This window comes from Triturus cristatus, chromosome 8, assembly GCF_964204655.1.
Source record: "Triturus cristatus chromosome 8, aTriCri1.1, whole genome shotgun sequence".
Lineage (NCBI taxonomy): Eukaryota > Metazoa > Chordata > Amphibia > Caudata > Salamandridae > Triturus > Triturus cristatus.
This window is the reverse complement of record NC_140591.1, coordinates 1,616,714,655-1,616,741,140: the sequence shown is the minus strand read 5'-3', so window position 1 is coordinate 1,616,741,140 and position 26,486 is coordinate 1,616,714,655. Positions and strand designations below refer to the sequence as shown.

Sequence of the window (26,486 nt, the reverse complement as noted above, 5' to 3'; positions counted from 1 at the left end):
GATTCACAGTGAAGAGGTTCAACGTGAAGGGTGTTTCACAGCGAAGGGGCTCACAGCAAAGGGATTCACAGTGAAGGGGCTCACAGTGAAGGGGCGCAGAGTGAAAAGTCTCACAGCAAAGGCATTCACAGTGAAGGGGCTCACAGTGAAGAGGCTCACAGTGAAGGGGCTCGCTGTGAAGGGGCTCACTGTGAAGGGGCTCACTGTGAAAGGGCTCACAGTGAAGGGGCTCACAGTGAAGGGGCTCACAGTGAAGAGGCTCAGAGTGAAGAGGCTCACAGTGAAGTGATTCACAGTGAAGAGGCTCACAGTGAGGAGGCTCACAGTGAATAGATTCACAGTGCAGGGACTCACAGTGAAGAGGCTCACAGTGAAGAGGCTCACGGCGAAGGGGCTCACAGCGAAGGGATTCACAGTGAAGGGATTCACAAGGAAGGGGCTCACAGTGAAGAGGCTCACAGTGAAGAGGCTAACAGCGAAGGGATGCACAGTGAAGGGATTCACAGTGAAGGGGCTCACAGTGAAGGGGCTCAGAGCAAAGGGGCTAACAGGGAAAATGCTCAAAGCGAAGGGGCTCACAGCAAAGGGGCTCACAGCGATGGGGCTCACAGTGAAGAGGCTCACAGTGATGGGTCTCACAGTGAAGAGTCTCACACCGAAGAGTCTCACAGCAAAGAGTCTCACAGCAAAGAGACTCACAGAGAAGAGGCTCACAGCAAAAAAGCTAACAGTGAAGAGCCTCACAGCAAAAAGGCCCACAGCGAAGACGCTCACATGAAGAGGCTCACATGAAGAGGCTCACAGTGAAGGGGCTCACAGCGAAGGGGCTCATAGCGAAGGGGCTCACAGCGAAGAGGCTCACAGCGAAGAGGCTCACAGCGAAGAGGCTCACAGAGAAGAGGCTCACAGAGAAGAGGCTCACAGAGAAGAGGCTCACAGCAAAAAAGCTAACAGTGAAGAGCCTCACAGCAAAAAGGCCCACAGCGAAGAGGCTCACATGAAGAGGCTCACATGAAGAGGCTCACAGCGAACGGGCTCACAGCGAAGAGGCTCACAACGAAGGGATTCACAGCGAAGGGATTCACAGTGAAGGGATTCACAGTGAAGGGGCTCACAGTGAAGAGATTCACAGTGAAGAGGGTCACAGTGAGGAGATTCACAGTGAAGGGACTCATAGTGAAGAGGCTCACAGTGAAGGGGCTCACAGCGAAGGGATTCACAGTGAAGAGCTGTGATTCACAGTGAAGGGATTCACAGTGAAGGGGCTCACAGCAAAGGGATTCACAGTGAAGGGATTCATAGTGAAGGGATTCACAGAGAAGCGGCTCACAGTGAAGGGCCTCACAGTGAAGGGGCTCACAGTGAAAAGGCTCACAGCGAAGGGATTCACAGCGAAGGGATTCACAGCGAAGGGGCTCACAGTGAAGGGGCTCACAGTGAAGGGGCTCACAGTGAAGGGGCTCACTTTGAAAGGGCTCACAGTGAAGGGGCTCACAGTGAAGGGACTCACAGTGAAGGGACTCACAGTGAAGAGGCTCAGAGTGAAGAGGCTCACAGTGAAGGGATTCACAGTGAGGAGGGTCACAGTGAAGAGATTCACAGTGAAAGGACTCACAGTGAAGAGGCTCAGAGTGAAGGGGCTCACAGCAAAGTGATTCACAGTGAAGTGGCTCACAGCGAAGGGATTCACAGTGAAGGAGCTCACAGTGAAGGGGCGCACAGTGAAGGGGCTCACAGTGGAGGGGCTCACAGTGGAGGGATTCACAGTGAAGGGGCTCACAGTGAAGGGGCTCACAGTGAAGGGGCTCACAGTGAAGGGGCTCACAGTGAAGCGGCTCACAGTGAAGGGGCTCACTTTGAAAGGGCTCACTTTGAAGGGGCTCACAGTGAAAGGGCTCACAGTGAAGAGGCTCACAGTGAAGAGGCTCACAGTGAAGAGGCTCACAGTGAAGAGGCTCACAGTGACTAGATTCACAGTGAAGGGACTCGCAGTGAAGAGGCTCACAATGAAGAGGTTCACAGTGAAGGGGCTCACAGCGAAGGGGCTCACAGCGAAGGGATTCACAGTGAAGGGATTCACAGTGAAGGGGCTCACAGCGAAGAGGCTCACGGCGAAGGGATTCACAGCGAAGGGATTCACAGCGAAGGGGCTCACAGTGAAGGGGCTCACAGTGAAGGGATTCACAGTGAAGAGGCTCACAGTGAAGAGGCTCACAGTGAAGGGGATTCACAGTGAAGGGATTCACAGTGAAGGGGCTCACAGTGAAGGTGCTCAAAGTGAAGGTGCTCAAAGTGAAGGGGCTCACTGTGAAGAGGCTCACAGTGAAGGGGCTCACAGTAAAGAGGCTCACAGCGAAGAGGCTCACAGTGAAGAGGCTCACAGCGAAGGGATTCACAGTGAAGGGATTCACAGTGAAGGGGCTCACAGTGAAGGGGCTCACAGTGAAGGGGCTCACAGTGAAGGGGCTCACAGGGAAAAGGCTGACAGCGAAGGGGCTCATTGTGAAGGGGCTCACGGTGAAGGGGCTCACAGTGAAGGGGCTCACAGTGAAGAGGCTCACAGTGAAGGGGCTCACAGTGAAGGGGCTCACAGTAAAGGGGCTCACAGCGAAGAGATTCACAGTGAAGGGGCTCACTGTGAAGGGGCTCACAGCTAAGGGGATTCACAGTGAAGGGATTCACAGTGAAGGGGCTCACAGTGAAGGGGCTCACAGCGAAGGGGCTCACAGCGAAGGGGCTCACAGCGAAGAGGCTCACAGCGAAGAGGCTCACAGCAAAGAGGCTCACAGCAAAGAGTCTCACAGCAAAGAGTCTCACAGCAAAGAGTCTCACAGAGAAGAGGCTCACAGCAAAGAGGCTCACAGCAAAGAGGCTCACAGCGAAGAGGATCACAGCGAAGAGGCTCACAGCGAAGAGGCTCACAGTAAAGGGATTCACAGGGAAGGGGCTCAGAGGGAAGTGGCTCACAGTGAAGGGATTCACAGTGAAGAGGCTCACAGTGAAGAGGCTCACATGAAGAGGCTCACATGAAGAGGCTCACAGTTAAGAGGCTCACCTCGAAGAGGCTCACAGCGAAGAGGCACACAGCGAAGGAGCTCACAGCGAAGGGGCTCACAGCGAAGGGATTCACAGTGAAGAGGCTCACAGTGAAGAGGCTCACAGAGAATAGATTCACAGTGAAGAGGCTCACAGCGAAGGGGCTCACAGCAAAGGGGCTCACAGCGAAGGGATTCACAGTGAAGGGATTCACAGGAAAGGGGCTCACAGTCAAGGGGCTCACAGTCAAGGGGCTCACAGTCAAGGGGCTCACAGTGAAGAGGCTCAAAGTGAAGAGGCTCAAGAGGCTCACAGCGAAGAGGCTCACAGCGAAGAGGCTCACAGCAAAGGAGCTCACAGCAAAGGAGCTCACAGCAAAGGGATTCACAGTGAAGAGGCTCACAGTGAAGAGGCTCACAGTGAAGAGGCTCACAGCGAAGGGGCTCACAGCGAAGGGGCTCACAGCGAAGGGGCTCACAGTGAAGTGGCTCACAGCGAAGGGATTCACAGTGAAGGAGCTCACAGTGAAGGGGCGCACAGTGAAGGGGCTCACAGTGGAGGGGCTCACAGTGGAGGGATTCACAGTGAAGGGGCTCACAGTGAAGGGGCTCACAGTGAAGGGGCTCACAGTGAAGGGGCTCACAGTGAAGCGGCTCACAGTGAAGCGGCTCACAGTGAAGGGGCTCACTTTGAAAGGGCTCACTTTGAAGGGGCTCACAGTGAAAGGGCTCACAGTGAAGAGGCTCACAGTGAAGGGATTCACAGTGAAGAGGCTCACAGTGAAGAGGCTCACAGTGAAGAGGCTCACAGTGACTAGATTCACAGTGAAGGGACTCGCAGTGAAGAGGCTCACAATGAAGAGGTTCACAGTGAAGGGGCTCACAGCGAAGGGGCTCACAGCGAAGGGATTCACAGTGAAGGGATTCACAGTGAAGGGGCTCACAGCGAAGAGGCTCACGGCGAAGGGATTCACAGCGAAGGGATTCACAGCGAAGGGGCTCACAGTGAAGGGGCTCACAGTGAAGGGATTCACAGTGAAGAGGCTCACAGTGAAGAGGCTCACAGTGAAGGGGATTCACAGTGAAGGGATTCACAGTGAAGGGGCTCACAGTGAAGGTGCTCAAAGTGAAGGTGCTCAAAGTGAAGGGGCTCACTGTGAAGAGGCTCACAGTGAAGGGGCTCACAGTAAAGAGGCTCACAGCGAAGAGGCTCACAGTGAAGAGGCTCACAGCGAAGGGATTCACAGTGAAGGGATTCACAGTGAAGGGGCTCACAGTGAAGGGGCTCACAGTGAAGGGTCTCACAGTGAAGGGGCTCACAGGGAAAAGGCTGACAGCGAAGGGGCTCATTGTGAAGGGGCTCACGGTGAAGGGGCTCACAGTGAAGGGGCTCACAGTGAAGAGGCTCACAGTGAAGGGGCTCACAGTGAAGGGGCTCACAGTAAAGGGGCTCACAGCGAAGAGATTCACAGTGAAGGGGCTCACTGTGAAGGGGCTCACAGCTAAGGGGATTCACAGTGAAGGGATTCACAGTGAAGGGGCTCACAGTGAAGGGGCTCACAGTGAAGGGGCTCACAGCGAAGGGGCTCACAGCGAAGAGGCTCACAGCAAAGAGGCTCACAGCAAAGAGGCTCACAGCAAAGAGGCTCACAGCAAAGAGGCTCACAGCGAAGAGGATCACAGCGAAGAGGCTCACAGCGAAGAGGCTCACAGTAAAGGGATTCACAGGGAAGGGGCTCAGAGGGAAGGGGCTCACAGTGAAGGGATTCACAGTGAAGAGGCTCACAGTGAAGAGGCTCACATGAAGAGGCTCACATGAAGAGGCTCACAGTTAAGAGGCTCACAGCGAAGAGGCTCACAGCGAAGAGGCACACAGCGAAGGAGCTCACAGCGAAGGGGCTCACAGCGAAGGGATTCACAGTGAAGAGGCTCACAGTGAAGAGGCTCACAGAGAATAGATTCACAGTGAAGAGGCTCACAGCGAAGGGGCTCACAGCAAAGGGGCTCACAGCGAAGGGATTCACAGTGAAGGGATTCACAGGAAAGGGGCTCACAGTCAAGGGGCTCACAGTCAAGGGGCTCACAGTCAAGGGGCTCACAGTGAAGAGGCTCAAAGTGAAGAGGCTCAAGAGGCTCACAGCGAAGAGGCTCACAGCGAAGAGGCTCACAGCAAAGGAGCTCACAGCGAAGGGGCTCACAGCAAAGGGATTCACAGTGAAGAGGCTCACAGTGAATAGATTCACAGTGAAGAGGCTCACAGCGAAGGGGCTCACAGCGAAGGGGCTCACAGTGAAGGGATTCACAGTGAAGGGATTCACAGTGAAGAGGCTCACAGTGAGGAGGCTCACAGCGAAGGGGCTCACAGTGAAGGGGCTCACAGTGAAGGGATTCACAGTGAAGGAATTCACAGCGAAGGGGCTCCCAGCGAAGAGGCTCACAGCGAAGAGGCTTACAGCGAAGAGGCTCACAGCGAAGGGGCTCACAGCGAAGGGGCTCACAGTGAAGAGGCTCACAGTGAAGAGGCTCACAGTGAAGAGATTCACTGCGAAGGGGCTCACAGCGAAAAGGCTTACAGTGAAGAGGCTCACAGTGAAGAGATTCACAGTGAAGGGGCTTACAGTGAAGAGGCTTACAGTGAAGAGGCTTACAGCGACGAGGCTTACAGCGAAGGGGATCACAGTGAAGGGGCTCACAGTGAAGGGGCTCACAGTGAAGAGGCTCACAGCAAAGAGGCTCACAGTGAAGAGGCTCACAGTGAAGGGATTCACTGGGAAGGGATTCACAGTGAAGGAATTCACAGTGAAGGGACTCACAGTGAAGAGGCTCACAGTGAAGAGGTTCACAGTGAAGAGGCTCACAGTGAAGAGGCTCACATCGAAGGGGCTCACAGCGAAGGGGCTTACAGCCAAGAGGCTAACAGTGAAGGGATTCACAGTGAAGGGATTCACAGCGAAGAGGTTCACAGTGAAGGAATTCACAGTGAAGGGATTCACAGTGAAGGGATTCACAGTGAAGGGATTGAAAAGGGTCTGGCTGTTGATATGTTCTATTACAGTCCAGTCATCCAAGCAAACCACACCCCAAATGACCTAAACTGGACTGTAATAGAACATATCAACAGCCAGACCCTTTCAAATGACAGGATCCTACTACTTAAGGAGCAACGTTGGATCTATCGCCTTTCCACGAACGTCACAGGGTTAAATGTCAACATACCCTGGAATAGCCTGAATCCAACCTGAACCACAGCACCATGCGTAAAATCTTCCTGCCTTACAAAAAGGCTAACCTGGACATCATATAATCACCTCAGTGTGAGCAACACTCCCTGTTTTAACTTCTAAACAGGCCACTCCAAAATGAGAAATTACATAACCACCTTAGTGTCAAGAGCACCACTTGACCTAATAAAAGAAACATCCTTTTTTCACACAACAGTACGAATCCAAGTGTATGTCTACATTACACTCAACCTTTCTTCTCTTTTGTGATATGTTCCAAATTGACACAAAATATTCTCAGATGTTTTTCAAGCCACAATTAGTAGGCACACCTGCTGAATTTAGCAGTGCTTCTGGGTCTTTTTTGAGTTAGACTTTAGTTTATTTTATTTTATTTTTTCTGCACACACAAGAACTCGACACTCCCACAGGGGCGTGTCTCTTCTCTATGTCTACACTCCTACAGGGGCATGTATTTTCTCTATGCCTAGTCTCTCCTGCAGACTCATCAGAAGACAGCCTAAACCAGCACCTGAAACCCATTGAACCAGTCAAAGCATTTCCCAATTAACCGAACTCGCTGACACCTGTTGGAACCAGCAGAGTATTTAAACCACCGCCCAGCTCTACTCATTCTTCCATGGAGCTCCATGGCAGCTGAAGCAGGTACCGAGAAGGGTCCTAGACCTTGATGAAGTAAGTGGGAACATCCTAAGGGGGGTATGCTTTAACACTGCCTCTCCACCCCGCTGCTGGCATTCTCTCACAGCCAAGCATGCGGGTAAATTTTAAATCGCTTTTGTCTCCTCTTTTAATTTTTGACACAGAGTGTGACTACAGGTCAGGCACCCACATGGAACTCATGAGGCACTTTCCGGATATTGTCTGAGTAAGATACTTTGCTTATTTTGCTGTTCGTTTTTAAGTTACACGATTCACCAATTAATGCGCATCTTGATTACCACTCGGTACCGCATAAATTACCAGGGGTCTAGTATAACTAATTACGACACACCCCTTCCTCACTTTGCCTTTGACTGCATAAGAGCACGGACACTCTGCTGCTGAAACAACTATACCAGTATGTTAAATGTTTCTCTGTATGTTTGTTCGTCTTTTCCTTCCCCACAAGAAAGCGCCACTAGAGAAAATTCTCCTCTACCACATATCACACCTTAGCACGTGTGTCACATATATGGTCTTTTAATACCACGTTTTTAGACCACTCACTTTGCACTGCACATAGGTCCTGAAGAAAGCCGTACCACTAAGAGAGCATGGCTGAAACATGTTGACCGACTAGGATATTGGAGTTACCTTAAGATCTCCTTAAATATCCGACTCTCGTTTTTTATTAACTGCCAAGGTTCCACTCATTAAAATAGTCATTTTTTATCCCAGGGACCCTTAGGACAGCTTTTTTAACATTCACTCACTTCCTTTCACTGCACTCTCATGGCACAATACCAGCTCCGCTGTATCCAGGCGTCGTAGCACACTCAAGGTGCACTCGGCGCGATGATGAAGCATGTCACCAACTAGGTTGGTGAGTAAGGGCCTTACTATAAACATAATGGGGCATATGCATCAACATTAGCATTTGCGATTCCTTATTAGCGAAAAATAAGGAATCGCTAATAAGGAATAGCAAAAGGCTATGCATGTAGGAATCGCTATTCAAATAGCGATTCCTTAACATTCCTTATTACCGAATCGGTAATACCGAATCGGTAATAAGGAATACCTACCCATTCATTCCTATGGGCTTGGAGGCCCATAGGAATGAATGTAAAGCCATTCTGTATTAGCGATTCGGTATTACCGAATCGCTAATAGCGGGAGCACTTTCAAGGGTGCCAGGGTGTCAAAAGGACACCCTGTTGCACCCCTGAAAATGATATGTGCACATATGTTGCACACACACATGCTCTAAGGGCATGTGTGTGCGCAACATGAAACTTTGAAAAATGCACAAAAGTGCATTTTTCAAAGTTTTTGCAAATTACCATGCAGTTCATCTTCATGGTAATTTGCTCCCCTTATTAGCGAAATCGCTAATTTTTTAACTTTGATGCATTGCATTTAAGGAATCTCACTTTGGGATTCCTTAAATGCAATCGCTATTTAAGGAATCGGTATTTAAGGAATCCCTATTTAAAGAATCGCTTTTTAAGGATTCCTTAAATACCGATTTCTGCTTTTGGGTTGATGCATTGGGATTGGGTATTTTTTACTTAATACCGGGAGCTAATAAGGAATCGGTATTTTACCGACTGGATTTTGGCTTGATGCATAAGGGTGAATGTGTTTCCTTTCCAAAACAAACATACGCTAGGAGCACCCATTCCAGAGTTAGTTATCTTTGATAAAACATATATACCAGGGGCAGTGAACTGGCTCCAGTACCTTTCCTCCCTCTCCTTTTGATTCTTATTATTATCCGGCAACTACACAAATCAGCTGTACTCTTAGAAATCAAGAGCAAAATGAGACACAGAATGACCCACGTGAGGTCTCCTCTTAGTAAAAAAGAACCCTAGGAGGCATCGAAATACCAAAATCAGTTTGTCTCCTAGTAAAGATGGGCGCTATGGGGCATGGGATAAACCATGTCAGTTCTTCTAGCAGAGAAGAGCACTATAGGGCATGGAATAACCTACATAATTTCTACCCCTAGTATAGAAGAGTATGCCCAAATCAATGAACTGCCATTGACATGCATGTGTCTTGAAATGGCGATGTAAGACCCTGATTTGGAGCAAGCCACTGATAGGCGCCAGGGCAGCTCTAGTGAGTAGCAGACCAGTAATAATACAATCCCAGTGGAAGGCATGGCCTAGAGACAGGGTGAAGCTGATCCTGGAGACGGGGTGAAGCTGGTCCTGGAGAAGGGGTGAAGCTGGTCCTGGAGATGGGGTGCAGCTGGTCCTGGAGACGGGGTGAAGCTGGGGGGAAGCTGATCCAGGAGAGTGGCCGGTGATGTGCCTGGGGTGCAGCAGTGAGGAAGGTGGGCTTGGCTGAGACTTAAAATGGATCGGTGCAGCTGTAAGAAAGGTGGGCTTGGGCAGCACATAGATGGTATGTGAGGCAGGGATGTAAGAGGAAAGTGAGGGAGGTGAGCTTGGATAGGACACTGGCTGGCTGTGAGGCATAGCTGTAGGAGGAAGCAGGGAAGGGGAGCAGCAGTGAGGAAGGTGGGCTTGGATAGGATGTGAGGCATGGCTGTAGGTGGAAGCAGGGAAGGGGTGCAGAAGTGAGGGAGGTGGGCTTGGATAGGACACTGACTGGATGTGAGGCAGGGCTGTAGGAAGAAGCAGGGAAGGGGAGCATCAGTGAGGAAGGTGGGCTTGGATAGGATACAGATAGCATGTGAGTCATGGCTGTAACAGGAAGCAGGAAAGGGGTGCAGCAGTGATGGACGTCGCCTTGTGTACTAACATAGACCCGATGTGAGGCAGGACTTCAAGAGGAAGCAGGGAAGGGATGCACAAGTGACGGAGCAGGGCTTGAATAGGGCACAGATCAGATGTGAGGCAAGGTTCTGACAGGAAGCAGGGAACAGTGGGAAGAAACACTGTGTGAGGCAGTGAGTTGGAACCATCACTAAACCACGCCCACAATCCAATGCAGATGTAGAGAACAGAAGTATCGTCAAGGCTGTTCCAGGTACTTTCATTATACTGATCACGCATGACTTCAGTTGACTGAGCCAGTGAACTATGCAACGCTGGCCTTGTCTTATTGACCTTGCATTTCACATCGGACAGTCTAGATCTGCTTGTAGTCTACATTCTGCATGTCCACACTCACCAGTGATACACCTCCGCCTCTGCCATTCCACAATAGTTCTGCCTGTGCAGCAGGATCGCATGCAGCAGAACCAGCACCAGCATGTGTTGAACAGGAGCCTGTGATGACAGCTGCCTGGAACCTTGATTGAAGCTTCTCTTTAGTGTGGATCTCAATTCCAAGGGGGTGTCACAGAAGACCTTCATGGCCTGCTGCTTCAGGAACGCTGAAACAGAGGAGACATCATCAGTGAGACAGACATGAGTCCAGCCTGCTCCCCTCCTCCGAAAGCCAGGCTGTTTCGTTTCTGTGTATCATGTGTAAGGAAACCTTAGTCCACCATTAGTTGTCTCACAGTGCCAAAATATTCTTTGACTTAGGTAGCCTACCTCGGATATGTGGTTAAATTAATTTATTAGGCCACTTTGATTGACAAGGCCATGTATCGACAAGCAACTACAAAAGATTCCTATAATTTAAGGAATTTTATAATTGTTTTAACACATATTTCAGAGGGACATAACATCTCCCTGCTTCTATTTTTCCCCTCGTTATTTCTTCTATGTTGAGGGAGATATTAGGGTAGAAAAATGTTGAACTTGCATTAAAATTTTGTATTTCTTTCAGGATACGCAGTTGGACTACTTGTAACATATGCTCACTTTTACCTTGTTCTTGGTTCTATCCTACATTTTGTAGAACCAAAGCATTGCAATTATGTATATTCTTATTGTGCAATCAATGAAGTTAATTAAAACAGCTACTCACAAGTTGTCTTGTGTGGAGATGTACATATCTTTAGAAACCTTTCCAGCTGCTGGGGTCTCACCCAATGTATCATGTCCTGCCAGGGGCTGACTGGGACCACAGAAAGCAGCACTGGTCCATATCCCTGATCTGTCATGGTACATGAGCTCGCATACACACTTCCAGCATTGGGATAAATCAACATGGAAGGCTGGAGAAAACATTGATAAACATAATCCCATTTATAATGTGGGATGGAGTGCACTGAAAACCATCATATGTCACAACAATATTAAGAAGCAGGCTTCCCACCGGCGCTGGAGGCTCTTAGCATCTTGACCATCCTAGAGCACTGACTGCCAGAGATCTTGAAGTCAGCTATAAACATTAATTTCATAAATGTTAGTAAGCTTTATTCTGAGGTCAAGACTGAAGTTAAGAGATAGGAAAAAGAGTGTGTAGAAGCCTAACATATAATTCGAAGGAGACAGAGAAGAGGCTATTTCAGCAGCAACAGAGATAAGCACTGGCAAACACAATAACCCAAGGACCTCTGGATCCCGAAGTCCTTCCGTGCAACACACAGGTAGCACACCACATTAGCCTCATCAAATTACTATACCAAATACCATCAATAAAGCCACCAATGGCAGCTGAACGCTTCTCAAGACAATCAAGCACTGCACCAAGCCACTTCTGGACCCACCTATTCCTCACTCCACTCAAAAGTGCAATGCCATCAACCTCTTTCAAAAAGTACATAGGATCTAACAGCACATCGACGATACTAAATCTGCTTCCTCTCTTACACCCATCCCTTCCTGGAGAATCCCAATACGGTCACTCTTCAAAACCCTGTCTCTCATGATCTCCCTGACATACTCCCTCAAAGCCTCTTCTTATCAAGATGATGTTTTATCCTCATCCTTCAGCAAAGCTCTTTCTGTGGATGCTCTCTTAGACCTGCTTACCACTGCCAATGCCTTCCTCACTCAAAGCATTCACAGAAGCTCTAAAGACAGGCCACATCCTCCCACTCCTAGACAAGCCTACACTGGACTGTTCACTTGGTGTGGTCGTATTGGGACATTAAACCATTTTTGGAGGTGATATTAGATTCCCGTATCCGGGTATTGGAGTAATTGATGTGTGAAAAAGGAATGTAACGGTTTAAAGACTCACAACTTTAAGATTTCAGGTTTATGCTTTTGGAGTAATTGATGATTGATTCATAAGAAGACACTTTAAGATTTACATTGGTTAGTCCTGAAGAAGCGGCGTGGTAAAAAAATACATGTTGGTTGTGTTGATTACACTATTGTCATTGGGGAATTTTGAATTTGGGATCAATGAATTGATGAGAATTGCAATAATTCTGTGATGATAAAAAAACTGTCATTTGAAGATCATAGATTTGTCATGCTGAGGGAAATATCTTTTCTCAGATTTCAAGGAATGAATACATCGGTCCGTCTAACATGGACATATATACAATCACTGATCAAGTTGCCAGTAACCTGGGAGCTAAGTGCCGGGCATCATTCCTGTTACGAAAATTGAATACTACACTAGACATCGATGACCTTGCCAACTACCAGCCCATCACTCACCTTTCATTAATCGACAAGATCACTGAAAAACAGTCTATGTTCAACTCCAATCTCACATCAATAATAACCATTTCCTGTATGACTACCAGTCTGGCTTCAAATCACGCTGCAGCATGGAGACGGCTTCATTACACATCATAGGCAATGCCCCCTTGACTTTAGATGAAAACAACCCCTGCCTACTGATACGGCTGGACCTCTCAGCTGCCTTTGACACAGGTGACCATCAAACCCTCTTATGCACCATAGAGAAGTGCATGTGATTTACTGGAAATCCCCTTTCCTGGTTCTCCTCCTAGCTTTCCAATCGAAACCAGTCTGTACACACGGGCACCTCCAGGTCACAAAAGTGCTCAATCACCTGCGGAGTCTGCCAGGGTTCTATATTGACTCCTGCCATCTTCAACCTTTACATGTAGGCCCTCAGTGCTCTACTCACAGATAACAGCATCAAGATTCAAATATTTACGGATGATACACACCTGCACCTGAACTTTTCCTCTGCTTCAGGCATCCAATGCCTCAAACATTGCCTATATAGCATATAACTGACTCTCAACCTAACCAAGACAGAAATCCTGTTATTTGGAAAAAGTAACTAACAATAAACAGTACAAACCTGGTCCAAAGACAGAAACCTTGACCTCTTCATGCCCCAACTTTCACCGAATGCCACGTCACTTGGATTCACCCTTGAAACCAACCTCACTTTTAAAGAGCACATTGACAAAAACTTAAAGATGGCCTGCTATCAGTTCTCTCTTTTAAAGAAAGTTAAAGAAAGTTTATTCTAGAAAGAAACTTCAGAACTGCTGTTCAAGCCCTTGTATGTTCATAATTGAATGGTTGTAATGCTTTGTTCCATGGCCTCCTAAACTCCACACTGGAGCCCCTTAAGGGCACCCTACATGCTGTAGCATGTCTCATCCAGGTCCTCAAGAAATATGATCACACCACTTTCATCCTGATGAAAGTCCATTGGCTCCCAATGCCGGCCGGCACAATTTTCGAAACCAGCGGCATCAGTTACAAAGCCATTATGACCATCACCTCTGCTTATCCTGTAGACAAGCTCACTGTCTCTGGTGGTTGTCAGCACACAGGCATTTGGGACACCATCTGACTGCAGACTAAGAAGTGTAAAAATGAAAAAGAAGGAAGCATGCACACAACTATACACCCAGGATCTGGAATGCAATCCCTGCATCCATCAGCACTGCCCGAACCCAGCTCCAGTTTAGGAAAGAGTTGAGGACTCACTTCTTTTAAGAAGAAGACATTAAAATTAAATAACCGTCCAGAACCCGGCTTCCTCTCCTATTACTCGTTGACTTTACGCTTGTATTTGACGCTGTACAGTGCTCTGCTGCATTTAGGCTAGGTTTGCGTCACAGAAATCCCATGTGCAAACATACATACATATATCATATATATATATATATATATATATATATATATATATATATATATATATATATATATATATATATATATATATATATGAACAAGGCTTTGATGCCTGGCTCAAACTGCCGCTGCTCCAGAACGAAGGGCGTGTCGTCCGTGCGGGTCAACCAAGCAAGATCCGTTATAAATCCTCAATATTCCTAATCACCAAAGTGAAAAGATGACGACGCCGTGTCTTGCTGGAATACCAATTATTTAATTGTCAGCTGCTATTTCATCAAATATGCGTAACAGCGATGGGTACCTGCTTCGCCCCCAGCTTTGCGAATTTGCATATGGACTGGTGGGAGGAGCAGGTGGTCCAGAAGCTAGACCCTGGCGAATGGCAAAACAATGTAATGCAATGGAGCAGATTCATTGATGATTTATTTGTGGTATGGAAAGGCACAGAGGAATCGCTAGGTGAATTTATTAGGAAATTGCAAAATAACAATTTGAATTTAAAATTCACCAGTTCGATCAGCAATTCTAATATAAACTTTTTAGATCTGTCTATTTTCATCAAAGATGGTAAACTTGAAACTGTTTTATACCGCAAGCCATCAGCCGGAAATACAATTGTTGCACGCCAAGAGCTTCCATCCTCAAAACTTGATTAAAAGCATCCCCTATGGGGAGAGTCTGAGAACAATTCGCAACTGCAGTAATCAGGATAGTTGTGAGGAAGAATTGCAGAGATTACAGACTCGGTTTAAAGCAAGAGGTTATTCTGATCAATGTATTAAATCAGCGATGTTGAGAGCAAAAAAGAGGTCAAGGGAAGACATTCTTTTTAATACAAGCAATACTATAAAGAAAAAAGAAAGTTCTAACAGAAATGAGTGCAGAATGATAACTACTTACAATGTTCAGCATAAAAAAGTAAGAAGCATCCTGGCCAAACATTGGCATTTAGTACGTAGTGACCCAACATTAAGCAAAATTGTCCAAAAAAGACCGCAACTAACATTTAGACGAGCCAAAAGCTTTAAACAAATGCTGGTTAGCAATGTATTGAAAACTCCCTCTACTAAGACAGCAGCAACAATTTGGTTAGTGAAAAAGGAAGGATTTGTGAAATGCACGAAGTGTAAAGCTTGTGTGCATGGCATTAACACTGCGATGTACACAACTGGTTTGTCCAACAAAGAATTTAAGATCAGAGGGCATTATACATGTAAAACAGATCATGCTGTCTACGTGTTACAGTGCCCTTGTGGCTTGAGATACGTGGGCAGCACGATTTTACCTGTGCACAAGCGTGTGTTACAACATTTAAGAGCCATCAAAAATGGGGACAAATCCTATTCTGTAGCACGACACTTTGAACGACATCATCAGAAAAATATAACCGGGCTGTCTTATTATGTAATTGATGCAGTGAGGCTCAATAAGAGAGGAGGTAACCGGGAGAAACAGCTGAGGAGATTGGAATCCTCATACATAATTAAATTAAACTGTAAAACACCTGCTGGTTTGAACGTTGAGGAGGATCTCCATACACATTTATAAATGTTTTAATGAATGCTAGCTTCTTCCCTTTCTGAATGTTTTTAACCATTTTTCATATCAAAATGTTTTTGGTATGGTATGATCATTATTTTTCACATTGGGTGGAACTCACTAGAGGCGTCACATAGAACCAAATATGCAGATTGTCTGTTAGTTGTCCGCTTCTACTGTTAAGCCCACTGGGGCTATATACTAATTGTGAATGTGAGCTTTTGCCCAATATGCAGGATATGGTCCATAACGATGATCGAGTATTGTACATTGGGTAATAATATCGTCTGCTTTCATTTCATTAGCTACTCATAAGTTGTGAGATTTAACTATATGTGAGGCAGGGGTACTGAATTATTGAATTATAATTTTATTTTATTACATTTGCAGTTTTATATGCGGTCTAACAGTGCATTTGATTGCTTATAAATGTAAAACTACTAGTCTGTTGTCTAACACACGTTGGTAGTTCTAATCACGTGACACAGCTCTCTTGTGTTCAAAATGGTGGCAAACTTTCTTGTATACTGTTGGTGAACAAGCCTGCAGGACAGGCGAAACGCGTCCAGCAGCTGATAATTAAATAATTGGTATTTCAGCAAGACACGGCGTCGTCATCTTTTCACTTTGGTGATTAGGAAAATTGAGGATATATATATATATATATTACCTACTGGCGGTCGCCAGTAGGTAGTTATAGTTAGGACCCTGTTTCCATAGGAAATCCGCAACATTCTATTTTGAATAACTTTGGCGCCGGTCGACGAATCCTCGCGAATTTCTCAAAATAGGTGGGGCGCTACGCTCCGCTCCTACCCTGAAAGTCTCGGGGGGATTCGTCAAGCGGGGGCTGAGATAAAAGGGGGGTCCCAAAACGCGTTTTTCCCATGCATTTTTGCATAGGACCTTTAGACAGGGCTACAGCCCGAACGGCTGAACAGAATTACTAGAAATTTGGCAGAGAGGTAGTCCTCAGGTCAAGGAAGTGCCTTTTGTAGGTTTGGTGTAAATCTGTTCAGTAGATTCTGAGAAAATAGCCTTTAAATCAATATATATATCTGAGCCAGCTTACGGTACGCTTACCGTAAGCTTACCGTACGCGTACGGTGGCGTGCGCGAGCGCGATTCTGATTGGCTGTTAGATCTTAGTAAACATTCGAATCGGCCGAAACCAGGAAGCGGCGGCCGCCATTTTCTCTCTCGCACTCTGAGGGGGGGGGCTGTAAACAAAGGCAAAAAACATATAAAGGGGCTGTTTAGACAGCGCCCATGCACATAGCCATGTTAGTTGAGTCCTCAAAGATCCCCCAAGGCCAAAAACGGTAAATTTTTATTTTTTGAAAATTTCGCCGATTACGCTTACCGTACGCGTACGGTGCGCTTACGCTAAAAATTTTAATAAAAAAAAAAACACTCTCTGTGCATGGCATATTATTGTCATCACTTACAAATTAAATTTAACAGATTACCTATCACAAGGAAGCGCATAATATGTCCTCCATGTGCGCACGGTGCGTAACGTGGGCACGCGGTGCGCGTAGCGCACTGCGTGCCCACCTTGCGTGTACAGCACTAACTGCGTAAAGTGGGCGCGCGGTGCGCGAAGCGCACCGCGTGCGCACGGAACGAACTGCGTTAAGTGGGCGTGCACGCCACGAATGGCGTAAAGTAACTTAGCATTTAAAAAAACGTTCAAATTCACTGAAAAAACCATAGGTTTCACACACGTTATAGTTAGGAATTAGCATTTAAAAAACCTTGCTAATTCAATGAAAAAACCATAGGTTTCACACGTTATAGTTAGCTGGAAATTTTACTGATAAGAAACCAATGAAATTCCCCCGTTATAGTTACTGTAGGCAACTATAACTCACGCGACCGTAATCCTCTGGTGATGACATATGTGTCTTTATGAAAAAAATAAAATTTGTAAAATATGTATAGCTAAAATTTAATGGAAGAAGACATGGGCAAATAAGTGTCTAAATACAGTATTAGCATCAGCAGAGGATTGCGGTCGCGTGAGTTATAGTTGCCTACAGTAACTATAACGGGGGAATTTCATTGGTTTTTTATCAGTAAAATTTCCAGCTAACTATAACATGTGTGAAACCTATGGTTTTTTCATTGAATATATATATATATATTACCTACTGGCGGTCGCCAGTAGGTAGTTATAGTTAGGACCACGTTTCCATAGGAAATCCGCAACATTCTATTTTGAATAACTTTGGCGCCGGTTGACGAATCCTCGCGAATTTTTCAAAATAGGTGGGGCGCTACGCTCCAGTCCTACCCTGAAAGTCTCGGGGGGATTCGTCAAGCGGGGGCTGAGATAAAAGGGGGGTCCCAAAACGCGTTTTTTCCCATGCATTTTTCCCTAGGACCTTTAGACACAGCTACAGCCCGAACGGCTGAACAGAATTACTTGAAATTTGGCAGAGAGGTAGTCCTCAGGTCAAGGAAGTGCCTTTTGTAGGTTTGGTGTAAATCTGTTCAGTAGATTCTGAGAAAATAGCCTTTAAATCAATATATATATCTGAGCCAGCTTACGGTGCGCTTACGGTGCGCTTACCGTACGCGTACGGTGGCGTGCGCGAGCGCGATTCTGATTGGCCCTTAGATCTTAGTAAACATTCGAATCGGTCGAAACCAGGAAGCGGCGGCCGCCATTTTCTCTCTCGCACTCTGAGGGGGGAGCTGATAAACAAATGCCAAAAACATATAAAGGGGCTGTTTAGACAGCGCCCATGCACATAACCATATTAGTTGAGTCTTCAAAGATCCCCCAAGGCAAAAAACGGGAATTTTTTATTTTTCGAAAATTTCGCCGATTACGCTTACCGTACGCTTACCGTACGCGTACGGTAAAAAATAAAAAAAAAAAAAAATCCACACTCTCTCCACCCCGTGTGCAAATGGTGGCCGAAGGCCACCATTTGTGCATGGCGTATAAGATTTCAGCATTTCCCCAAAAAATTTCAACAGATTACCTATCACAAGGAAGCGCATAATATGTCCTCCATGTGCGCACGGTGCGCGAAGCGCATCGTGCATACATGGCCCATCTAGCGTAACGTGGGCACGCGGTGCGCGTAGCGCACCGCGTGCCCACCGTGCGTGCACGGCACTTACTGCGTAAAGTGGGCGCGCGGTGCGCGAAGCGCACCGTGCGCGCACGGAACGAACTGCGTTAAGTGGGCGCGCACGCCAAGAATGGCGTAAAGTAACTTAGCATTTAAAAAAACTTACAAATTCACTGAAAAAACCATACGTTTCACACACGTTATAGTTAGGAATTAGCATTTAAAAAACCTTGCAAATTCACTGAAAAAAACATAGGTTTCACACATGTTATAGTTAGCGGAAATTTTACTGATAAAAAACCAATGAAATTCCCCCGTTATAGTTAGTGCAGGAAACTATAACTCACGCGACCGCAATCTTCTGCTGATGACATATGTGTCTTTATGAAAATAAAATATTTGTAATATATGTATAGCTAAAAATTTATGGAAGAAGACATGGGCAAATAAGTGTCTAAATACAGTATTAGCATCAGCAGAGGATTGCGGTCGCGTGAGTTATAGTTTCCTGCACTAACTATAACGGGGGAATTTCATTGGTTTTTTACGAGGGAAATGTCCAGCTAACTATAACATGTGTGAAACCTATGGTTTTTTCAGTGAATTTGCAAGGTTTTTTAAATGCTAATTCCTAACTATAACGTGTGTGAAACCTATGGTTTTTTCAGTGAATATATATATATATATATATATATATATATATATATATATATATATATATATATATATATATACCCTACATCTGGCCTTGGCATGTGTTAGAAAAGGTAGATGGACCGGGAGGGTCGGCCGGGGTCAGGAGGAGAGGTCTCCGGGGAGAGCCGTCTCCAGCGATCGTACAGACAAGTAACTTCCCCCCCCCCCACAGACAGATATCACACACGGATAAGGTTCAGTGTTCTTTATAAGCACTTATTTAAGGTACGGTTAAATGGTACAAGGACGTCTGGACTCAGGGGTCCCCTCGATTAGAGTCTCGCAAGGTAGGGAAGGGGGTAGCGGGACAGTCTATTTACCAATCAGGTAGTTCGGATGAGGTGATGATGAGCTCACAATCCTCGAGCTTGGTGGTTAGGTGGTATGGGCCGCGGCAGCGCCAGCAGGTCCCGGTGTGGATGGTCGATACAACGGGCCGCGGCAGCGCCAGCAGGTCCCCGGAAGATATACGGTCCGCGGCAGCGCCAGCAGGTCCCGGTGAGGATGGTCGTTACAACGGGCCGCGGCAGCGCCAGCAGGTCCCAGGAAGATGACTGTTGCAGAAGGCCGCGGCAGCGCCAGCAGGTCCCGGTGAGGATGGTCGTTACAACGGGCCGCGGCAGCGCCAGCAGGTCCCAGGAAGGTGAAGGTTGCAGAAGGCCGCGGCAGCGCCAGCAGGCAGGACGATGGTTCACAAGAGCGGGCTACGGCAGCGCCAGTAGACCGTCAGGGTTGAGTTCACTCGGTGTCTCTCGACTCCAGGATACAACTGCCTTCCTGCTCCGGAGCTGCCTCAGTTATAGGGCTGGTGCCCTTTGATGTCCGGACCCTCGCACTTGGAGGTCGGAGGGTCCGGGATGAAGGTGTCCAGACACCCAGCAGGGGGTGGAGCCAGTGCCTGGGGGAGCTGGGGGCGATCGGCACCTGGCGGGGAGAGCCCTTGACACTTCGTTCTCCCATTGACCTGCCAAGTGGTCCGCTCACCTCCTGGGTGGATGGTGGTGCCGGGATGTCGGGGCCGGCCAGGCCCGGGGTTAGGGTCGAGGGGAGGCCATGCGGCCGCGTGGTGCAGGGCCCAAGATGGCGGCTTGACCCGGCCGGGAAAGCCGGTGGGGCTGGACCCCGTGATGAGTAGGGGTCCGAGGGCAGAGGGTCCGTCGGGAGACGGAGTACAGGTGCTTGTTGCGGGGATATGCCAGGTGGGCCGGGGTTCGGGCCCCGTCGAGCGGGGAGGGAGCAAGCCGTCTGTGAGGCCTGTCCAACATGCGTCCCCCCCAGCTGAAGGCGGGGAGAGTCACCCATCTCCTTGGGGACTCTCTTCGTCGAGGCGGAAAAAGCGGGACAGGCCATCTGCGTTGGCGTGGTCTTGGCCTGGTCGGTGCTCCACGGTGAAGTCCATTCCCTGCAGGGAAATGGACCAGCGCAAGAGTTTTGGGTTCTCCCCCCGCATCTGCATCAGCCATTGCAGGGGTCGATGGTCGGTTTGTACCCGGAAGTGGGTACCGAAGAGATAGGGTCGGAGCTTTTTGAGGGCCCACACTACTGCAAATGCCTCCCTCTCGATGGTGCTCCAACGCTGTTCTCGGGCCAGGAGACGTCGGCTGATGAAGGCCACCGGCTGGTCATGACCTTCGGGGTTCAGCTGAGAGAGGACGGCCCCGATGCCGTGGTCGGAGGCGTCGGTCTGCACCACAAATTCCCGACTGTAATCGGGGGCCTGGAGCACCGGGGCGGTGCACAGGGCGGCCTTCAGCTCCTCGAAGGCCGCTTGACAATCAGGAGTCCAGTTGACCCGCTTCGGCTGGTTCTTGGATGTGAGACCCGTGAGGGGCCCCACGATGCTGCCGTAGTCCTTCACGAACCGCCGGTAGTAGCCGGTGAGCCCCAAGAAGGCTCGGACCTCGGTCTGGGTGACGGGGGGCTGCCAGGACTGGATGGCAGCAATCTTAAGTTGTAGTGGGGCCACCAGCCCGCTCCCCACTTGGTGCCCAAGGTAGGTCACAGACCCTTGGCCAAGCTGGCACTTGCCGGCCTTAATGGTGAGGCCGGCCCGCTGGAGGGCTTGCAGGACCTCTTGGAGGTGACGGAGGTGGTCGGACCAGTGGCGGCTGTATACAGCGATATCGTCCAGGTAGGCAGCGCTGAATTCTTCAAGCCCTGCCAAGACCTGGTTCACAAGGCGTTGGAACGTGGCGGGGGCATTCTTCATGCCAAAGGGCATGACCTTAAATTGATAGTGGCCATCGGGGGTAGAGAAGGCTGACCGTTCCTGAGCCCTGGGTGTGAGGCCGATCTGCCAGTAGCCCGCCGTTAGGTCGAAGATACTAAGGTAGCGGGCGGCCCCCAGCCGGTCGATCAGCTCGTCTGCTCGGGGGATGGGATGAGCGTCGGTCCGGGTGACAGCGTTCAAGCCCCGGTAGTCGACGCAGAATCTCAGTTCAGGGGCGGAGCCGGGGGCAGCGGCCTTGGGAACTAATACGACCGGACTGGCCCAGGGACTGTCCGAGGGCTCGATGACCCCGATCGTGAGCATCTTGGCCACTTCCTCCTGTATGCAGGCCCGTACCCGATCTGGTACGCGGTAGGCCCGGTGCCGGACAGGGGGACTGTCCCCGGTGTCTACGTCGTGCAAACACCAGGGGGTGACCCCGGGGGTGAGGGAGAACAGGGCAGCGAACTGCAGCAGGAGGTTCCGGCAGTCCTGGCGTTGCTCTGAAGTGAGGGCGTCCGAGAGCCGGACCCCGTCCACGGAGCCGTCCTTCTCCTGAGTCTTCAGGAGGTCCGGGAGGGGCTCGGAGTCTTCTTCTGTGCCACTGTCTGTAGCCATCAAGAGGCTTAGTTCGGAGCGCACAAAGTGCGGTTTGAGCCGGTTGGTGTGGAGGACCCGAAGGGGGTTCCGGGAGGACCCCATGTCGATGAGGTAAGTGACGGGGCTTTTGCGCTCGACCACTTTGAAGGGCCCCGTCCACTTATCTTGCAGGGCACATGGTTCGGTGGGGGACATCACCCATACTTGCTGCCCAGGCTCGAATTCAACGGAGGAGGCATTGTGATCATACCACCTCTTCATGTCCTCCTGGCTGGCCTCGAGGTTCGCCTTGGCCATCTCCCTGAAGCGCCGGGTCTGGTTTCGTAAGGCCAGGATGTATTTGAAGACGTCTGGAGGGGTCGTTAGGGGGGCCATCTCCCAACCTTCCTTGACTAGGCTGAGGGGCCCTCGCACAGGGTGTCCGTATAGGAGTTCAAAGGGGCTAAAACCGAGGGACTTCTGGGGCACTTCCCGGTAGGCGAAGAGGAGGCACGGGAGCAGTACATCCCACTGGCGACGGAGAGGTTCTTCCAATCCCCCAATCATCCCTTTGAGAGTGCGGTTAAAACGCTCCACTAGTCCGTTCCCTTGGGGGTGATAGGGGGTCGTGAATCTGTAGGTGACCCCGCATTGTTGCCAGAGGGACTTCATGTACTTTGATATGAAATTCGTGCCTCGGTCGCTGACGACTTCTCGGGGGAAGCCTACCCGGGAGAAGATCCCCATCAGGGCCCGGCCAACCACTGGAGCGGTCACTGTCCGTAGAGGCACCGCCTCGGGGTAGCGGGTGGCATGGTCCACTAGTACCAAGATGAACCTGTGTCCTTGTGCCGTGCGGGGGTCCAGAGGTCCCACAATGTCTATCCCCACCCTCTCGAACGGGGTGGTGACCACCGGGAAGGGTTGTAGAGGGGCCTTCAGCTTCCGGCCACTCTTCCCGCTGGCTTGGCATGTGGGGCACGATCGGCAGTGGTTCAGGACGTCATTCCTCATTTTCGGCCAAAAAAAGTGGGTCACCAGGCGACTGTACGTTTTGTCCTGGCCCAGGTGTCCAGCCAGGGGGACATCGTGGGCTAGGTCGAGCAGAAAGTCGCGGAAGCGGAGCGGTACCACCAGAACTCGACCGGCCCCCAGCTCGGCGATTCTTTGCTCGCTGTAGAGCAGGTCGTTATCCAGTAGACCCAGTGGGTTCCTGTGGTGTCCCCGGCGGTTTGGGTGCTGGCTTGTTGGCGGAGTCCCTCGAGGGAGGGACAGGTCTTTTGTTCCTGGCGGAACTGTTCTTGGGTGGGCCCCCCTTCTTGCCGCCACTGAGCCAGATCCGGAAGGTCCTGGTGTTGCGCGTCTTCCTCGGTAGTCGGGTCCGGGAGGTCGGACTCGCCGTTGTCCTCTACGGGGGCAACCGGGGGCGGAGGTGCTGGCCATTCGGTTTCTTCTGATCGGGGGGCGGCACGGGCGGCCATGGATCGGGTGGTTATGCAGGCCCAGTCCGGGAGGCCCAGCATCCCCAAGTGCTCTCTTCTCTCGACGGTGGCCCACGGGGAACTCTCGAGGTCATTCCCCAGGAGGCAGTCCACGGGGGCATCGTCCCGGACCGTCACCTTCAGTAGGCCGGAGACCCCTCCCCATTCAAACGGGACGCAGGCCATCTTACACATGCTCTCAGAGTTATCTGCCGAGCGGACGGGGCAGAGAATGTTCGGCAGGATCTGCTCGGGCTTCACCAGGTGACAGCGGACGGCCGTCACGCTGGCGCCGGTGTCACGCAAGGCCTCGGCTCTCTGTCCATTAATGGTCACCCACTGACCATATTTTCTGGTGTTGGCGGGTAGGGGAGCCCGCGGAACCATGTCCCTTCCCCCTAAGCATGCCAGGACCATGGCGGCCGGTTCCCACCCTTGCTGGTCCGGCTCATACTCCTCGGGTCCCTCTGATGATTGCTCTTCCCCCAGGGCAGCGGCAGCTACCTGGCGGGGCTTGGGTGGTTGGTTTAGCGGGCAGTTCGGATCGTTGGCGTAGTGGCCTAGTCGCTGGCACCGGTGGCACGTGACGTTGGCTCGGTACCCAGGCCGCAACGGGGGGTTGCCCCGGCCGGCCGGAGGTGGGGTGCTGGCCACGGGTGTTGCCGGTAAGGCGTCTCTCCCTCGCCCCTGGCCCCCTCCTCCTCCCCGAGGACGGTGCTGGCCTTGGTTGCTTCTGTTCTGGTCGTGTGGCCCTTTCCGGCCCACTCGGGTGCTTTCCCACCGGTCGGCTTCGGCGGCGAGCTGCCGGGGGTCAGTCAGCTTACTGTCGAGTAGGTGCTGCCTGAGCTCGACGAAACAGTTGTTTGATAGGTGCTCCCATACCATAAGGTTGAAGAGTTGTTCGTAGGTGGTGACCTGATTTCCCTTGATCCAACCCTCGAAGGCCCGGCTGAAATAGTTCACGTATTCCACCCAAGTTGTACCTGGGATCCGGGTGCAATCTCTGAACCTCTGGCGGTACATCTCGGGCGTGAGGCCGTAGCGGGTGAGGAGGGCAGCCTTCATGTGGTCGTAGGACGACATTTGGTGATCGGGGAGCTGCAGCAGGGCATCGCGACCCTCGTTGATGAATCTCCCCCAAAGTCCGGCTCCCCAATCACTCCGGTCGATCCGGTGGGAGGTCATTGCGATCTCATAGGCTTTAAACCACTGTTGTATGTCGTCTTCTCGGACATACTCGCGGACCACATCCTTGGGGATGTGAACTTTTTTCTCAATAGGCCCCGGGGTGTGTGGTCGCTCAGGCACCCCCAGTTCCTTATTCTGTTTGCGCAGTTCTATTTCCGCCAGTCGGCACTCGTGCTCGAGCGTTATTTTTTTCTCTTCCAGCTCTCTTTGTCTCTGCTTTTCTTCTCGTTCCTCTCGAAGCCGCATATGCTCGAGGTTGATTTTCTGTTCAGCTAACTTAAGTTCCCCATCCATCTTGAGTCGTGCCATCTCTAATTCGTGTAATCTGACTGTCTCTTTCTCGTATCTCCTCCTGTGAGAGGCCCGTTCCCCGCTCCTCGGGAGCCGTGGCGTTCCCCTCTGGTGTGATGCTGTTTTGGTCTGGTGTGACGCTGTTTTGGTCGGAGGGTCCTGTGACCCCAGTTTCTGTCCATGACTCAAGAGCGCGCTTTAGATCATCCTTGGTACTCAGGCCGGTGGTAGCAATGCCAAGTTCTATGCAAAATTGTCTCAGTTCGCGGTGGTTGTATTCTTCTAATTTCTCCATTTGGAACTTCTCGGTGGAGCTGCTATCTTTGGTCGACATCGTGCTTTGTCGTGGGGTGAGCTACTCTCTGTACGATTACGCGTTGATTCGGATCGCGCCGCTGGCCACCAATGTTAGAAAAGGTAGATGGACCGGGAGGGTCGGCCGGGGTCAGGAGGAGAGGTCTCCGGGGAGAGCCGTCTCCAGCGATCGTACAGACAAGTAACTTCCCCCCCCCCCCCACAGACAGATATCACACACGGATAAGGTTCAGTGTTCTTTATAAGCACTTATTTAAGGTACGGTTAAATGGTACAAGGAGGTCTGGACTCAGGGGTCCCCTCGATTAGAGTCTCGCAAGGTAGGGAAGGGGGTAGCGGGACAGTCTATTTACCAATCAGGTAGTTCGGATGAGGTGATGATGAGCTCACAATCCTCGAGCTTGGTGGTTAGGTGGTATGGGCCGCGGCAGCGCCAGCAGGTCCCGGTGTGGATGGTCGATACAACGGGCCGCGGCAGCGCCAGCAGGTCCCCGGAAGATATACGGTCCGCGGCAGCGCCAGCAGGTCCCGGTGAGGATGGTCGTTACAACGGGCTGCGGCAGCGCCAGCAGGTCCCAGGAAGATGACTGTTGCAGAAGGCCGCGGCAGCGCCAGCAGGTCCCGGTGAGGATGGTCGTTACAACGGGCCGCGGCAGCGCCAGCAGGTCCCAGGAAGGTGAAGGTTGCAGAAGGCCGCGGCAGCGCCAGCAGGCAGGACGATGGTTCACAAGAGCGGGCTACGGCAGCGCCAGTAGACCGTCAGGGTTGAGTTCACTCGGTGTCTCTCGACTCCAGGATACAACTGCCTTCCTGCTCCGGAGCTGCCTCAGTTATAGGGCTGGTGCCCTTTGATGTCCGGACCCTCGCACTTGGAGGTCGGAGGGTCCGGGATGAAGGTGTCCAGACACCCAGCAGGGGGTGGAGCCAGTGCCTGGGGGAGCTGGGGGCGATCGGCACCTGGCGGGGGAGAGCCCTTGACACTTCGTTCTCCCATTGACCTGCCAAGTGGTCCGCTCACCTCCTGGGTGGATGGTGGTGCCGGGATGTCGGGGCCGGCCAGGCCCGGGGTTAGGGTCGAGGGGAGGCCATGCGGCCGCGTGGTGCAGGGCCCAAGATGGCGGCTTGACCCGGCCGGGAAAGCCGGTGGGGCTGGACCCCGTGATGAGTAGGGGTCCGAGGGCAGAGGGTCCGTCGGGAGACGGAGTACAGGTGCTTGTTGCGGGGATATGCCAGGTGGGCCGGGGTTCGGGCCCCGTCGAGCGGGGAGGGAGCAAGCGTCTGTGAGGCCTG

The 26,486-nt window shown here is 50.6% G+C and overlaps 1 protein-coding gene across 1 annotated transcript in view; it reads right to left on the bottom strand.

Annotated features, from left to right (window-relative positions):
• DNHD1 (dynein heavy chain domain 1) overlaps positions 1 to 26,486 on the bottom strand; it is an 856,151-nt gene that overhangs the window by 155,013 nt on the left and 674,652 nt on the right. The window contains exon 40 of the mRNA XM_085623548.1: positions 10,067 to 10,271. Coding sequence (XP_085479674.1) covers positions 10,067 to 10,271 — 205 coding nt within the window. The remainder of the gene's footprint in view (positions 1 to 10,066; positions 10,272 to 26,486) is intronic.